Source organism: Cariama cristata, unplaced genomic scaffold, assembly GCF_000690535.1.
Source record: "Cariama cristata isolate BGI_N322 unplaced genomic scaffold, ASM69053v1 scaffold1658, whole genome shotgun sequence".
NCBI lineage: Eukaryota > Metazoa > Chordata > Aves > Cariamiformes > Cariamidae > Cariama > Cariama cristata.
The window spans coordinates 10,025-27,262 of record NW_009631439.1 but is presented as its reverse complement, the minus strand read 5'-3'; the positions used below and the strand labels follow the sequence as shown (position 1 = coordinate 27,262).

The 17,238-nt window shown below is 38.0% G+C and overlaps 1 protein-coding gene across 1 annotated transcript in view; it reads right to left on the bottom strand.

The window, feature by feature from the left end:
- The window catches only part of DDX4 (DEAD (Asp-Glu-Ala-Asp) box polypeptide 4), a gene marked incomplete at its 3' end in the record, with an annotated part of 27,007 nt that overhangs the window by 4,838 nt on the left and 4,931 nt on the right, over positions 1-17,238 (bottom strand). The window contains exons 3-9 of the mRNA XM_009705941.1: positions 13,871-13,939; positions 11,447-11,527; positions 7,635-7,777; positions 6,408-6,560; positions 5,009-5,163; positions 2,914-3,043; positions 1,668-1,834 (exon numbers count right to left, since the gene is read on the bottom strand). Coding sequence (XP_009704243.1) covers positions 1,668-1,834; positions 2,914-3,043; positions 5,009-5,163; positions 6,408-6,560; positions 7,635-7,777; positions 11,447-11,527; positions 13,871-13,939 — 898 coding nt within the window. The remainder of the gene's footprint in view (positions 1-1,667; positions 1,835-2,913; positions 3,044-5,008; positions 5,164-6,407; positions 6,561-7,634; positions 7,778-11,446; positions 11,528-13,870; positions 13,940-17,238) is intronic.

Genomic DNA, 17,238 nt, shown 5'->3' with positions numbered 1-17,238 from the left:
GGCATTCCAGTTTCAAAAGGTTACAAGAATGTTATGCATTTCCAAACCAAGATCCAAGCACTTAGGTTACTGAAGTCTTCTACCAGCACTTGTAAATCCTGCAAGACTGACACTGGAAAGCTTGATCTGGGTTTGAGTTTTGGTTGATTGTTTTTTCCTTCATTAAACAGAAGCAGACAGTAAATGTCTTGCACAAAGGGATGTCCTCCTTTCAGATTCTGGTAGCAGTACTCATCCCTCAATATGCAGCAAAAACACATAGCAAGAGCATTAGTGAAAACATATTGATAAAGACAATAGATCTAGACATCAAGGGATCAAGATTCCCCTCTCAGCCCCAAAACCTGAGCCAATCAGAGCACACTGTGCATCTTTAAAGGGAGGCATACCTCATCTTTTCCCAGGATGCAGTGTGAAGTGAGACCACATTCCTGCACAAACAGTAAGCACATGGAATGAACAGGAATCACACTCATGTACAGTATCATTTGAACACTTGATTCCCAGCTGCGGAAACAAGGCCATTATCAGTTCACAAGATCTTCTTTCGAAACAAAAAACTCTATGAATAAAGTCTTGACTGAGGAACCAAAGCCAGAACAGGTGACTTAAAGACTGAGTTTAAAGTGAATTCAATCCTACCTAAAGAAAGGCAATTCATGGCGCCAGCAGCTATCAGTATTAACTGACTGAATGGCAGAAAGCAGCCCAATCTCCTCTTTCATTCAAGGACAGTCAACTACTGAAGATGTTTTCCCCCCACCTCAAAAAAGATCTTTCAGGCTTTTTTGAAGGCCAGAAGAAAGTTGTCTGACTCACTGATGTACCAACATACTTCACTGCAACCGTCTGATCAGTTTCCATGCTCTCAAACTGCAAGATGCTTACTGGTATTTTTTAGTGGTACTGTCACAATGGTAATCCTACCATAAAAGCCACCAAAATTATGTTAACTGCTCAAACTGAAGTTTAGACCCCTCTGATTTAAGAACAAGTATTCAGATGCCTGCCTCTTCAAAAGTGGAAATACTGAATAATTTCCATCCATCTACAGGGAACAGGGTGTTATGTTCTGCTACTCCCAGGCTCAGAAACCCCACTACCATCTGTCGGAGATTGTTCTCTCAGAGTCTAGAAAGTGGAACTTCAAGAGGAGTGAGTACTACAGCTGTAAGATATATCCTAAACCCATTTGTAGAAGCTCTAAAACTACCGAAAACATATATATCAGAAAGGCTGGTGAGTTCAGCAATAATTGGAATGTCCGGTTAAATCATGTCCTGGTGCCAAAGACAGCGCTATCAGTGCTGCTTGTGAAACAGGAAGATCACAGTTTTTGAGCGTGCACAGATGTGTTGGGGGAGGGACAAGAAGCAAACAGGGGCAGTATGAGGACTTCTGCAGAAGTGGAATTTAAAAGCCTTCAGACAAACTTCCTAAGTTGCTTTAGACTCCCCACCTAAATTAAGCAGTTAATCTATGCAAGTTACTAGTTCTGTTACCTAAAAAAAAGGGAAGCCTTCAGCAAGAAATGTTAACATCATAGCTTTTCAGTATCGTCTAGCCAGATTATAAGCTTTTAAATGTTAAAGAGTGCCCTTAACTCTCAGACATGTAGCTCTATACAAATATAGCTTCAGATACATTTCCATTTTCACTTTACTCACCTCTGAACTTCTTCAGGAAAGGTGGCACTAAACATTACTGTTTGACGTTTGTCTTTTGTTGGCATGCTTGGGTAAGAAATCAGCTTCTTCATATCTAACCCAAAACCCATATCAAGCATGAGGTCCGCTTCATCTAGCACCAAGTATTTCACATTATGTAAACCAATCTGCAAGTATTTCAGTGAAAGAAAAACTGTATTGGTTCACTGACAGTACACACTTACAGAATGTCCTAATTGGCACAATCCACCTTTTAATTACTTCTTTCTAGTAGAAGTTAATTAGTCACAAGTAAAAGCCTATGTGCATTATGTTTATTTGCATCTCAACCTCTATTTAGCTCTTTAATCTGCACTAACTGTAATAGTAAGCATACACTGAAGTACTTCAGAACTTGGTTCAGCAATGTAAACCAAGTTTGAGCCTATAGATCTGATTATTATTCAGCACATGTATTTTGAAATTATCTCAAATTATTTCTGAGTTTTAGAAGGGTTCTCTCATATAACCATCACACATTCTCAAAAACTTCCTTGTTCTGAAAACGTTTATGTCAGAAAGCATTATTAAGGGTATTACAACTCCACTGTTGCTGATCAAGACCATCATTTTGTCTAGAAGCCTGACAACCACAGAAAGCCAAACTCCGTTTTATTACCAAGAGTGTTTTTCCAAACTTCATTTGCCCAGCGCAACACCAGTGAGGCACTATTATAATACGTAGCAATTTTGATTTGAACTTATAATTGGCTGGAAAAATAAAAATTCAAATACAATATTACAGCTGGTTTTTTTTATATTTTGAAGAAAATCAATATTAAAACATTCAAAGAATTAATATTAGCATAGCTCCATATGATAAAAGCTATTGTAGCAAAACAAACAGGCTATCAAGTGAAAATCTGCTACGTAATTTTCCACAAAAACTAAGAGAAGGTGTTCCATATATTTAAACTATAAAATTTAATTGCCAAGAACACTGCAGCCAATTTGATTTAGACTGGTCTTTTTCCAGTGGGCCCAGAAAGGGACTGAAGAGATCTGGATTCATGCTACTCTTTCAAAAAACCTCATGGTATTTAGATATTCCAAGAAAAGTTCACTTGTATTTTAAGTAAGTGTCTGTACAAAGGCAGCATACTGTTTGGTTTTCATGGCTCCATCTTTGCTTCTATTAAATCTGAAGAACGAAAACCAGTATGTAAAAAGCTAAGAGTGTTTAGGGAATTAAGTTTTAAGATCTTACCTTCTCTCTTCCAATGATGTCTAGAAGCCGTCCTGGAGTGGCACATAGTATATTACAGCCTTGCAGTACCTGACGAATTGAATGGCCTGTTTGTGTACCTCCATAGATCACAACAGGCCTTATACAAGTTCTATTACAGAAAAAAAAAAAAATTGGATTAGTTGTGTAAGTATACCAACAGTATTGTTTCATGAAAATATGTAAAAAATCATCAGATCTACCATAAACCAGCTTAGAGTGGTTCAATTCCTTCACCATACAGCACAGCTTATAACTAAAACCAGGACTCAAGACCAGAAACTCACTCACACTAGAAGCTCAAAGTTCCCATTCATACCACATAATAGAGGCTGCATAGATGGCTTTCTTGGAAGAAAGCTTCATCTCACCTGCATTCTTCCCTCTCCCTTCAACTAAGAGTTACCAGCAGCAAGAGCCAAAATAGTGTTAGACACTGTCCCCTTTTATACAGCATACTTAGAAAAAGCAGAACCACCAAATACATGCCTTCAGAGCTTCAGAAGTAATCTTTCCATACCTTGAAAGGACAGTGTCAAAAAATCCCCACAGGTGGATCTTTGTAAAGCAACTAATCACACTGGCCATGCAGTGTGCCATTCAAGCATCAGACTCCAAACCCATTCAAATGCTAAACTATTTAGTGCTCTTCCTACTAAGGTTTTTGGTTAGATCGATCAAGAAGAGTTACATCAGATATTCTTCACTTGTAGAAAACCACTCCTATAAGCAAGAACTACCTCATGCAGCTGAAAGCAAGTTTATACACTAGTCTTTATAACATTCTGCTAAGGTTTTACATGCATGCAAAGAGTATTTTCATACTCAAATTCAAACTGTCTATTCTTGAAGATACTAATTCTGCTTCACATGCAACAGTGGCGAATCAGATAAGCCTGGCAAATTTTCACTAGGTTTAACTGGAACTTTTCAGAAAGCTTTAGTCAAGAATAGAAACAGGCTGGACTACTCATAACATTTCAACATTTATCTACTACCAATTAATATACCTATTTCATATTCCTACTTGTGAACTAAACCAAACAGCTTAAGAATACCATGAATCTGAACTGAGCAATATGCATGCAATTCTTCAGAGACAACAGATTCACACTCTGATATTGTTTAACTGCCTCCCAAATGTAGGTTAGGTTACTTTTACTGCAGGGCAGTTGTAGCAGAAACTTTCTAAATTCAAAAGCTATTTTATTGTGAATTATTCTGTACCTAGTTTAAAACAGTATAATTACTAGAACTAGCTACATAGTTAGAACAGTTTTAGAGATTAAGAAGCTGTTCTTAGGAACATGCTTAGTAAGTCGATATGCAAACATGATGGTACTTCCCAAAGGCAGAGACAGTCTCCAAGCATGTCTAATTAGTAAGTCTAATTTAGCCTACCAGATTTTGCAGTATGCTGTCCACTCCACCTCCTAACAGCAGCAAGCTATTACATACAATAGATTTAATCCACTTCCTGTGCACTGGTGCAACCTATCACTTAGCAGCAGAAGGATCACTGGCAAACTAGTACAAATGTACTCTCACAGAATGTCCAAGGGCTCAACAACAAGTTTAGACCTTTTATTCTGTTTTGAAAAAGTAGAATTAGAAGACCTTCCTTGAGCTGTGAAATCTCTGTCCAAGACCAGAAACACTGGGAATTACAGAGTTACTAGAAACCATCATGGAAAGTTAGCTAAAAACCCCTAACACATACCTCTATTTTTGTCAAGACAAAACTAAAAGGAAGTCTAAATTACGTAAGGCAAGCTAAAAAGTTACTTCATTTAAGAAATTCCATTTTTCTCATCAGCAAAGATTACGCGACACAAGTTTAGTACTTAACTCCTCTTCAAGCTGGAGTAAGCCTCCCTCCCCAACATCAGGAAGATTAGAAGTTTAAATCCCTAGCCATACATTAAGAAACCTGCTAGCCAGTATTGCGATCTAAATTTAAGTGTTTCAAGTGCTTGATTGGCACAGGAAAGTTTTTGAAACTATTCATGAAAAAAATAAAATACTGCTGATTCAGACAAATCAATAATCAATACCAGGCAACAGTGCAAAAGCTTACCCATACACAAATTTCCTTGCTTCCAGATAGATTTGATTTATCAGTTCTCTAGTTGGGGCGACAATAATACATTCCGGTTCTTGCTGCTCTTTAAAGCTACTGGCAGTTATGCCATCTCTCATCATGTGGGCCACAATTGGTAGAAGAAAAGATGCCTAAAAAAAAGCAGCAGTATTTATGCTGTTTAGTCTTAAAGCTTTCATCAGTCACACTAAAAGTTGCGTATCAATCTTAAAGCTAGGATGATCCAGCACACTATGAACTTCAAGGAAACTGGACTGCAAAAGGATTGACCTGAATGCACCACAGAACATTTAAGCTTATTTCTTCTTGTTTAAGAAGCATGAAAATAGTTCTCTGGACCTTAAAAGAGTCTAATAATACACCAATACAGTCATGCACCAGCTAACGTCTGGGTTCTTCAGGCAGTTCCACACATCGTGTTGACATACATTCATAATTACGTACTCCAGGACCAAAACCCCTCCTTAATATTACTTACAAACTTTACATTGTCATCAGTAGATTTGTAATGTAACACCATTCTCCAAACTACTGTGTTTGCAACAGCTGCATCAGGACTAGTTATCCCCAAAACAGAATCTGTACAGCAGTTCCTAAAGTATTCAGAATATTTATAGCATAAGCTTTGGACGTTTCCCCCTGTGCAACAGAAGAGGTTTTTTTTCAAAACAAGCAAGTAATAAGCTACATCACAACAAAGCTAGAATTCCACACTACAGTGAACAGCAAAAAGCTATATTTAATATTCAAATATTCTCATACAGAGCTGTGAGTGGTTAGATTTGGGTATGTTAGTTTAATAAAGTTGAGTCAACTGTCAACTTAATATCAACTTTCAATACCGTTCCATGATTAATACTACTGAACCACCTAAAACTAAGTCTGGTTCACATCAGACTTGAGCAAACCAAGGATGACAAACCAGCACAACACACTGTTACTATCTGTCATAAGTTTAAAAAAAGAACAACAAAACCCACAAAAAAACACAAAATACTCATACCAACAGAAAAAAAAAAACCACAAAAACCTACACAACACAGAAAGAAACTCCAACTTTTAGCTGCTCAATTTTTTTTTCTCAGCAGCAGTTTCTACGACTGCTTATACTCCTCAATCTGTATCTGTAGCCCTGACAGTTGGCCTGCTGTACCAAGATACTAGTTCACTGAAATTAAAAAGAAATTCAGCCCAAAAATGTGACAACCCATCCACCATTCATATCTGTGCTTAATACTACACCTGCCATTGCACTGCAAGTCAAATCATTAGACAAGGAACTGTGAAGCATCTGCCACATGGAAGACTAAGGCATCCACCTAAACAATCAAGGTCACACGCTTTCAGTAATATGAATACTACACAAAATGCTTACAGTTTTTCCTGATCCTGTCTGGGCACATGCCATTAAATCCCGTCCTCCCAGTATAACAGGAATGCTGTACTTCTGCACTGGAGTAAGTTTAGAGTATCCAGCTTTAGTAATGTTCACTTTTAAAGTCTGACAGAGGTTAGCTTCTTCAAAAGCCTGTAACAGAAAAAATTATTAAAAGTACACAACCACAGAAATTAAAGTTTAAAAACTGAAATGCTTACCATAGGATACAGACATCCAAACACTAAAAAGTATTAACTTTTGAGGGGGTCTCACCAGTTATCTAGATTGCCAAGGTTCCTACAGGTAAAAGCCCCAAAGGTTTCTTCAACCACCTCACGCCGCTCAAGTAAAGTTGTTTGTAGGACAGTGAAGGCCTTCAGCTGGTCTTACTAGCTTTGAGAGAAAACTGCTCAGAAGCCACACATCTGGATTCAATCAGGGAACTCACATCATGGCACACTATAAAAATAAACTAAAACTCTTCAGTTTCATTTCACACAGGAGTGTGTAGCACACTTTGTTTGTGCTAAAACTAACAAGGGGGGGGCTAAGGCAACATCCCTATCCAGGACCTAAAAGCATCATACTTGACAAAATCAGTTTAACTTCAGTGAGGAAACCTTTCAGAAGAGGGATGGGGAAAAAAAACCTCTGCATCTTCTCTTTCAGTACAGGTGCTACTAGGCCCTCTGCCCGTCTTCCTCATTCTTCTCCCTACAAAGAGCTTTTTCTTTTTTTAAACACTAGCCATCTGGTATGGAGTAGAAGCAAATGTATATATTGCTTTCATACAATAGACAGCAGCCACAGAAATCAGGGCTAAAAATTACTTTAAAAATGCCTCTGTCCAAATGAAAACTATTCTAACTGGTGTTTATTTACATTGTCAAAGACCCCCCAGTAACAGACTTCAACAGGATGACTCTGTTGGCCTTCCCAGAAACTGCTGCCAAAGACCTCTTTCTTTCACAATCCAAACTGGTATTTTTCTGCAATTTAAGGACTATACTTCCTGTCCATCCAGTATTACTTTCTCTGGGCCATTTCTGTAGTTTGTCAGTGTCATTTTGAATTCAAATGGGTAGCATGTCTTTCCAACATAGCACTATCTGCAAGATCCAAAAATCTTTATTAATATTTTCATTAGCAGTGAATATTAGACTCAGTACACACCCTTGCAGAATCACACTCAACATAAACCCTGAGATTAATGAGTTCACTAACCAGTAATGGTGCTGGAGGGTCAAGTCCTGACACTTCGACAACATTTTCATCATACTTGTCAAAATTAACTCCTGTCTGATAATGTGCAAAGATGGCTTGTTCATCATCAGGTGGAGGAGGGGGCACGTAAGTCACCGTTGGACCTTAAGAACACAACCACTCAAGTTCATGAACAATATAAAGAAAACTGAAACTGTTGTAAGTATGGAGCTATTGAAGTGAAGTTCAGTAGGATGTCATTTAGACTTCTCTCCACTTCTCAGGAATGCAAGAAATTTCACAAATGAATTCTATTAGCACTTAGTTTTATACTACTAAATCTAAAACTCACTTACAAATAAAGGTAGACCTTTGTAACACATTCTTGTCTTACATTTGTTTAAGGACCTTATTCTAAACAGCTACTCACAAAAACTAAACTAGGCTCTACTTTAGCATTATGCAAAAACCAATTCTACTACAAAAACTCATTACACTACGAATTATCTTATTCAATAACAACACATTTATTAATACGCTCATGGTAGTACATTTAGTTCTGTATTCCTTAAGGTATTTTTCAAGCTAATAAATTCAGAGGTGTAAAATTAATTATTTGATGCTCAGTAAAAGGTTAGCACTAAAAGCATTCTTTCAAATCAGGAAGGATTAGGAATCAAAATTATTCATACAAAAGTCAGGAGTTCACTGTTTGTCCTTTTGCATTTCAAGAGTAAGAAGATGGCAAAATAAGACTAAGGTCATTTGCAAAAAACACTGCAGGTAAGTAAACATTCTAATAGATAGTCCCAACTGACACCTTCAATACATGTCAGAAAGTCATTATTCATCATACATTTCAACATGATCTCCTGCACATACAAATCATGAAATTCTATTTACTAACTTGCCCTCAGGAAAAGGCATAGAGCCCATTTTCCACAAACAGTATCCCAGATGCTGTAGCATCTGAAACTAAGAACATGCTGTTCCTTCATGGTTTGCTTTAACAACTATCATCACCTAGATGTCTACACTATTACAAATTAAGTTCTCTAACACTTGTGTCTCATGTGGGTAAGCTTTACCATTAGAAGAAGAAATAGCCAGTAACAGAGGAATTCTACAGCTTTCCATTCCAAAAAGTTAGTGTTTATCTAGGTGAGAACCACCGTGTTGCTCAGTAATTTAAAGACGCGAAGTTTAAACACACTGAGTTTAACAGTATTTGCTTGGCAACTCATGTTACGTGAACAGTTTTGAGATGATTATGCATGCACTCAAATCACTACCTTCTTCTTTACCCAATTACTTCCAGCAACTTGAAGAGAATGTTCCTTGAGTTAAAAGCAAATTAAAACTGGCATGTTACTTGTGAACAAGCTACTTGCCTCTTTCAGAACCTATTTTTTCATTGTGTTCTTTGTAAGCTGCTATTAACGAAAGCATTCCAAAGTTAATTGCTTTTAGGAAAAAAAGCTCATTTGAGAGAAAATCTAAGTAAAAACCTTAATGAAAAATTCCTAGAGGCACTTAGAAAACTCAAGAGTGGGTCCTGATATGGTTGGTAGAATGAGTGGAAATATTTAGGTAAGCAATGAAAGTTTAGTTACAAAAAGCCAGAAGACAAATGCCCCATATTTGTGTTTTAAAAGGCAGAAAGGGAAGATGTCGGAACATCAAGCTTAGCAGGACCTCACAGCAATATGAAGGAACTCAACTCAGTATCTTGTTGAAGGACTTCACAAACCACATCTGATTGTTACTTGAGTCGTACTAAGTCCCTTATTATCAAATCAAGAACAATGATCCCAGATTATCAGATGGCCATCACAAGATGTCTAGATAAAGTAAGTTGTACTTAAAGACAACCAAGAGGAATGATTCCCCCCCTAAATCCAGCATATGCTTTGCAAGGGTAGATATAGTTGTCTATATTCACTTGAGATGAACCATGAGCAAAAAAAAAGCATCTATTACAAAAAACTGAAATGTCACAGAAAAGTCAGTTTTGTAACCTTTTAAGTCAGGTTCTTCCCATAAAACTGATAAACAAAATATTGGGAGTAACAAGAAAAGCACACATGCTTACACTTAGAGCATCTTAGTTTTAAGAACCATTCAACTTTTCCATAAAATCAAGAGATGCTTGTTTTATGCTATACAACCAACTTCTAAATAACTAAAGAGTCATAGCCGTACACTTCAGTGTCATCACAGCAATTTTTCAAGAGCTAGGATAGAGTTTAAGTCAGAAAATTACCCCGTTATTTCAACAATCACACAATAGAAGCAAATGAATTGTTCTTTGGATATTAAAGAGCACTTCTGAAAACACATACTAATCATTCTGTCTTTTCTACAACGGAAAATTCTTTTACCACTTATCACACAAAATGTTCTTCCATTGAGAATATCAGCCATCCACCACCCAGTACACTAGTTTCATGGTACTTCCAATTTGAATTATGGAACTTTCGTGAATGATAGATTACTATGCTCTAGGTAGCACAACACACAGGTCACAAGTTGCAGTAGCATCAGCAGCAAAGGAAGATAGGACCACGAGGGAAAATTCCTTCGTAGACAGTAAAAAACCCAACATTAGAAGAAAGTCATCAGGAAAAGCTGGCCTCTCAGAACTACAAACCTTACTTGTCAGCCTGGACAAACCTAAACCAACACTTTCCTTTATAGGGCAGTTGGAAAAAGTCTAGAGTGACTATTTCAAAACTGAGCAAGTTCTTAAAAGGCTTGCTTTGAATTTTGCGGTTAGCACCTGTGCTTCGTTGTGTCTTAACTGACCAAGTAGTAGTGAGACCAAGAAAAAAATTACACAAGACAACAACTTTGAAAATCCAATTACTAAAATTTATCCAAGTTACAAACATGCCTTGTGTGGGCATGCAAACAAGCTATCTAACATTTGCAGTACGTTCTTAATTCAAACAGTGAGAACAACCACAGTGACAGTATTTAGCAAAGCTAAGAAGGTACTGCATTGTCACAAATCAGCAATGAGGAAATCACAGACTAAACAACCCCAGCTCCCTCAGCCGCCCCTCATAAGGCTTTTTCTCCAGGCCCTTCACCAGCTTTGTCGCTCTTCTCTGGACACGCTCCAGCAGCTCAATGTCCTTCTTGTAGTGAGGGGCCCAAAACTGAACACAGTATTCAAGATGCGGCCTCACCAGCACGGAGTACAAAGGGATGATCACTTCCCTAGTCCTGCTGGCCGCACTATTTCTGATACAGGCCAGGATGCTGTTGGCCTTCTTGGCCACCTGGGCACATGTTCAGCTGGCTGTCAACCAACACCCCCAGGTCCTTTTCCGCCAGGCAGCTTTCCAGCCACTTGTCCCCAAGCCTGAACTCATCCCCGAATCTGAAAGGTTCACTACGCTACTAAAAAGTCTCACTTGTATGATCTTCAAATGCTCCTTTTCTTCTACAGCCAAGAAAAATGTCAGACTGAGGTCTGTCTCTTTGCTCAGCTTTAATATCTGTAAGTAATACACAGTGTAGTGCATATAGTGTCTAAAATTAATATAATGAAATACTATCCGTAACGCTAATACTATTTACTCCAAAAACTCTACAGTGCAACAGCCCCAACAGATTCTTTATAACTCCAACCTATGCTGTATTATTCCCAGTGATACTATTTTTCAAAAACACCATCCATGTTCCTCAACACGGCTGAAGCACAGAAGCTATTTCATAGCTTTCACCTTTATACCTGTAGTTCTCAGGGAGAAGGCAAACCCGGAAAGAATGACCAAATATACGTTACTCCCACACAAACCAGTCAATATAAAAAAACTTGCTCTCACTTCGTCCAAAGCCATCAGGAAATCCTCTAAAACCTCTATTTTGTGTACTAGAATCTTCTACAATGTTCCTTTCTTGAAAACCTGCAGTACAGCACAGCATACAACTTACTTAGCCCAATTTCGCATGTGCAGATCAAGTGCCTTTTATTTGGCAATTATTCTTCCCAATCTTTACTTTATGAATTCACATAAAAAGTACAAACTACATGATTTGCCTGAACAAATGAAAAAATGTGAATTTTTTTTTGCCAAAAAGTACGACACAAAGTAGTCTACTGCTCTCCTGCAGTATTGCTGCAAGAAGTAAATCAAACATTAAGTCTTGCAGTATTTGACTTTACATACATATATGCTATATAAGCTATTAACTTTGAAGTCTTTAGTTATGATGCAGATCAATTCAGTCCTCTGCTTCAGTCACAGGACAACTGACAGCATTTGTATCTTCTCAGTTTTCACAACCAGCACTGTAGAGTGAGGTAGTACTGCAATTGCTGCCTCCTATGGAGTGAGGATTTGAAAACCTGCCTTTCATATCTATCAATTTTTTTTTTATTACTCAGAATTGCTTAGTCAGTTGCTTGGGACAGGCAATGCCAAGCTTCTAGTGTATTTGTATTTCTAATCCCTTTCCCTAGTCACTCTCCTGATGGGGAGGGAGAGAAAGAAACAGTCACATGCATAAACAAGGTATTTCTCATTTTAGATTGGACAGTTCTTAGTGTTGTCTAAGATCCAAGCAGCAGTCAACTTGTATCATCCTTTACTCCTTAGTCTTTATTCTTCAACTGAACACCTGTTCTATCATCTTGGTATGACAAAGAGCATCTTCTGCTAAGTGAGACCAAGAAGTTCTGTAGCTCCTTCTCCATGGATTCTTGGTGCACGCCAATTTGCCATTTGAGTTTTTCCAAATTAAAAAAATTAAAATCACATCTTAAAGGCTTACATGCCAAAAACAGTCTAGATATAAACATCCACAAATACTACAGACCTTAAATACAGTTTGTGAGATACTTCACAATTGCTAAAGAGTCTATAAGCAGAACTGTTTGTCATCATTCCACAGCACGACCAAAGTGTTGCTGCCTGCTTAGTCAAACAAGTCTAGCATTCCCCTACCATAATGGGCATCAATCCAAGAGATGCAGAAATAATGCAGAATTTTTTGAAAGAATAAACAGAACTTCAAGTTGCTCCACAGCTGTTCGGCATGTCAGAACTTCCGCTATACATGCCCAAACCAGGATTAGTTTCCATCTTGTTTCGTAACCAGTCCCACTTAAAGCCATTGAACCATCTAGACCGATGGTATGTGGTAGTAGCTTCCACCACACTACATGCTTCTAATAGAACCTGACAGAAGCATATGCAGCAGTACTGCCAAACTGCCAATTACTAACCTCTTCAATGTGCACTGGACACCAAGAGTGGCACTCATCATTATAAGCAAGAAGAGGACAGGGATTAAATAGTGCTTTTTGGATACTAAAGGAAGCCTTCAGGTCTTCCACACAAGAGCACTGGCATATTGCCTCACATGAACATATATGTGAATACTAATATTCAGCTACCTTTTATACTACACATTATGAATCAATGAACTTATCATAAAAATACCTCTCTCCAAGGAGAATGGAATCAATGCAAGAGGTAAAAAAAGACTGATTTTAAATGCAGAGTCCTGCCCTCAGGCAAATATGGCAGAGTATTTTACATCATGCAGTCAAAACTAAGGGGTGATACCGAGTGCCTACATTATACAGGAATAAGGACTGCTATTACCCTCCAACTCAGAAGTACTCATTTGGCTCTAATACAACAAAACTGAGTACCTGAATAGGGAAAATTTATGTATCAAATACAACTAGTCACTAGAATTAGACACTTCAGAAAGTTACCTCTGCTTGCAAAATTTCTTCTGCTACCAAATCTACTCACTGGTTGACACTGTCTCTTCAAATATTCACCAGTATCTGTAATTAGAAAAAAGAATCAACTTAATATTCAGAGCTATCTTTGAATTCAGGGTAGGCTTTTGGTTTGGTGTGGGTCTGGGGTTTGGGGATTTTGTGTTTGGTTTTTTTTTTAAAACTCAACAGTAAGATTACAGAATCCTTCACGCTGAAAGGGACCTCAGGTCTGTAGCCTAGCTCCCATTCAGTAAAAAAACATCCCATGACTAAAGTGTCTTTTTATAAGGCAAAGAAAAAGAATTTAAATTACAAAGCTTAGGACAGGTGTAACTACTGTTTTCCATAAGGAATAGCACCACTCTGTAACAATACTGCTACCAACACAGTAAAATTTGAGTTTCCAGAATCTAAGCAGATGCCAGACACAAGGTCCTCCATTCTAAATGTTTTGTCCAAAAGGAAGACTTAATTACCCCCAAAACTACAAATTTTAACCATACAGGCCTACCTCTGCTCCTAGAATATCCTCCAAAACGACCCCGCATACGCTGACTCCTGTTAGGTCTTTCAACAGCACCTGGAAAGGGAAAACAAGTAGTAAAGCTTTTGACACTGTCTCCCATAACATCCTCATATAAAAACCAATGACACGTAGCCTACATAATTGGACAGTGAAGAGGACTGGAAGCAGGCTGAACCACTGGGCTCCAAGGGTTGTGATCAGCAGCACAAACTCCAGCTGGAGGCCAATCACTAGCAGAGCACCGCACTGACCGATACTGGCGCCAACAAAGTTTTATCATTTTCATTCACGACCTAGATGATGGGACATACAAAACTGGGACATAACACAGGGCTGTGTTTCACTCAGAGGAAACATAAAACATGCTAGAGACAAGGGCAGGCAAGAATCTCAAAGCTCAAAGAGAAATGTAAAATCCTGCACCTGAGAAGGAGTAACTCCAGACACCAGTACACACTGAGGACAGCTAGCTGGAAAGCATCTTTGCAGAGAAAAACCTGAGGGCTGTGGAAGATACCAAACTGAACATAAGCCAACAACTTCCCCCGGCAGTAAAGGCCAACAGCCTTCTGGGCTGGAACACCAGGAAGAATGTTGCCAGCAGGTGGAGGCAGGTGGTCGTTCCTCAATGGCTGTGCAGTACAGAACAGACACTGACATACTGGAGTGAGTCCAGCAAAGGACCACAAAGATAATGAAAAGGCTGGTCCATCTGTCATACACAGAGTGGTGGAGAGCTGGAACTGCTATGCCTGGAGACCAGAAGGCTCAAAGGATCTTACATCTTAACAGAAGTGACCCAAGATGACAGAGTCAGATTCTTTTCACTGATATTCAACAAGAGGACAAGAGGCAATGAGCACAAATTGAAATACAGGGAATTCCATTTTAACATAAGGAAAATCTTTTTACTCTGAGGGCAGTTCAACACTAGGCAAATTGCCCAGAGAGCTTGTACAGTCTCCGTCCCTACAGAAGTTAAAAACTCAGCTGGACAAGGTCCTGAGTAACCTGCTATAGTTGACCCTACTCTACGCAAGGATTTGGACCAGCCAGTTTTCAGAGTTGCCTTCCAATCTGAGTGATTCTATAAAAATGAAATTCCCTACTCTGCAATATCAAGGTCAGTATCAGGGTACATCAGCAACCATCATAAAGATACGAAATCTGAAATCAAAACATGAAGTCTATAAAACTCCATGTGATGCGAGTATGCTGCACATCACAGAAACTGATTGTTGTTGTTTTCCTTCCAAGTTCAAACTGCTTAACATAATGATATAGCTATACCTGAAAAAAATTAGGCACTATACATTCTGCAACAAGACAAGCACATTAGTTAAAGAAGAGATCAACCGTATACAAGACCTTGTCATAAAGGAATAGAAGACGGACAGTGTTTAGTACATTACCAAGTCACTCCATTAGGAAACTCTGCTTGTACAACATTAAAGAAAGTGTTAAACTGCTGCTTTTATAGTCTAAACTATGTTCAGTGTTCCTGCTCACTTGGAAGACTTGAGTAGTTTGTGGCAAAGCCAGTATAAAAGATTCTGATATTCATGTTTATACATAACATGTAACAAGCAGCAAATAAAAACACCCTACCAATTATTTAAATTGATATTTTTATGGTTTAGCACAATAGATTGGCTTCCACTGACCAAGTCTATTTGCCTTTAAGTGGGTGGGGACTCTCTTCCCTTTACTTGCCATCCTAACCCATTCTTATTCCATGACTCCTCTTCCACTGAGATTTCCACACCTTAAGCACACTAATTCAATATTCAAAGTTTTTGGAAAGCATGTCATGTGCCAACAAAATACTTGATCAGTAAAGCATCTACTTTAACGAGTTCCTTCACCATGTTGCCTTCTTGTTTACTGCCTCTACTAGTGAAAGATGCTGGACAAAAACACAGACTTACAGACAGTGAACAGGACAGAAACAATAATCATTCTTTAAGTCTGCTACGCTTAGCACTTACACCAAAGCAACTTCAGACTGCACAGCTACTTGCCAACCATCATACTAAGATTTGTAAAAGTGTAGCAACTTTCACTATTATCACTTGCCTACCACGCGAATTATTCCTGCGACTCATGTCTATACAGGTTTGCAAGCTAACTGGTCTTCTAGGGAGCCTAGAAGTACCAAATGTTAGTGTTTTTACCACTATAAATTCACTAATTTTCAAGTAATATTTGACAAATTAAAACGACTAGAATGAATCCTTGTTTCCAATTCACTAGAATTAAAATCTAGCATTGCTCAGCATATCCCTGAACAACAGCTGTTAGATCCACTGATTTCCTCATCATATGCATTCACTTACATTTTTCTACTGTATATGGGAATTTAAAATCCCAATTTTAATCCATTCCACAGACATCCACCTCCAAATCTTCTACATACTAAGTAAATGCCATTTTAGCAAGACTTAATTCTCGTTTTTGTTTGGGGTTTTTTGTGGTGTTTTTTTAAGTATCAAAGGAGTATGAAACAGGAAAGAAAAAAGTTCCTTCAGAATTGAAAATTCAGAACAGTCAGACTGTATTACTTCTTCATGAAAGTAGAACTTTCTTTGTAAAAAGAACAAATTTGCTTGTTTAAGTCAAAGAAAAGCTTTATAAAAAAATAATTTGCAAGTATGCAGTATTACTTTTAGTTTACCCTCATGACAAGGATTTACACAAGTAAATTTACTTGCAAGAGTACTACTACTATTGTTTCAAGGAAAAAATCAAAATTAAAGTTTAACCTGCATACACTAACTCTACTCATGCTGTTTAGTGTCAAACAAGCAAGCTGTATCACTAACAATATAGTTATGAACTACACTGAGCCTAGAAGTGCATTGCATACAAGAGAGCAGCTCATGAGAGCTTAATTTAAAACTCAGCTGAAAAGTAAGCTTTTCATAAATTAGAAATTTGCAAGGGGAAAAAAGAAATAAGGCCCATGAAGCCTTTTCTGAGAAAAAAAAAAAAGGACACTTTTTTCCATCATGTTGTAAGGAAAAGAATCCCTAATACTGATGCACCCTTTTAAACAAGGTCAAGACAAGATGTATTATCTTATCAACCGAGAGCCTTACCTCTGGACTTCCCAAACAGCATTAGTTCTTTAAGTCCTTACTTAAGCAGCAAATACCGCTTGTTTGTATCTAGCGTAAGTAAGCAATCTCAGTATTATTACCTATGCTTGAAAACACTGGCAGAGTTCCCTATCAACTAAGAAGAATCAGAAAGATTGTATTGGGCCAAAACAAAAACTTTGAAATTGCTCATGCTGATCTAAAATGGCACAATATCCCTAGCTCAGGAAATGAATTAATGATGACAATGAAAGT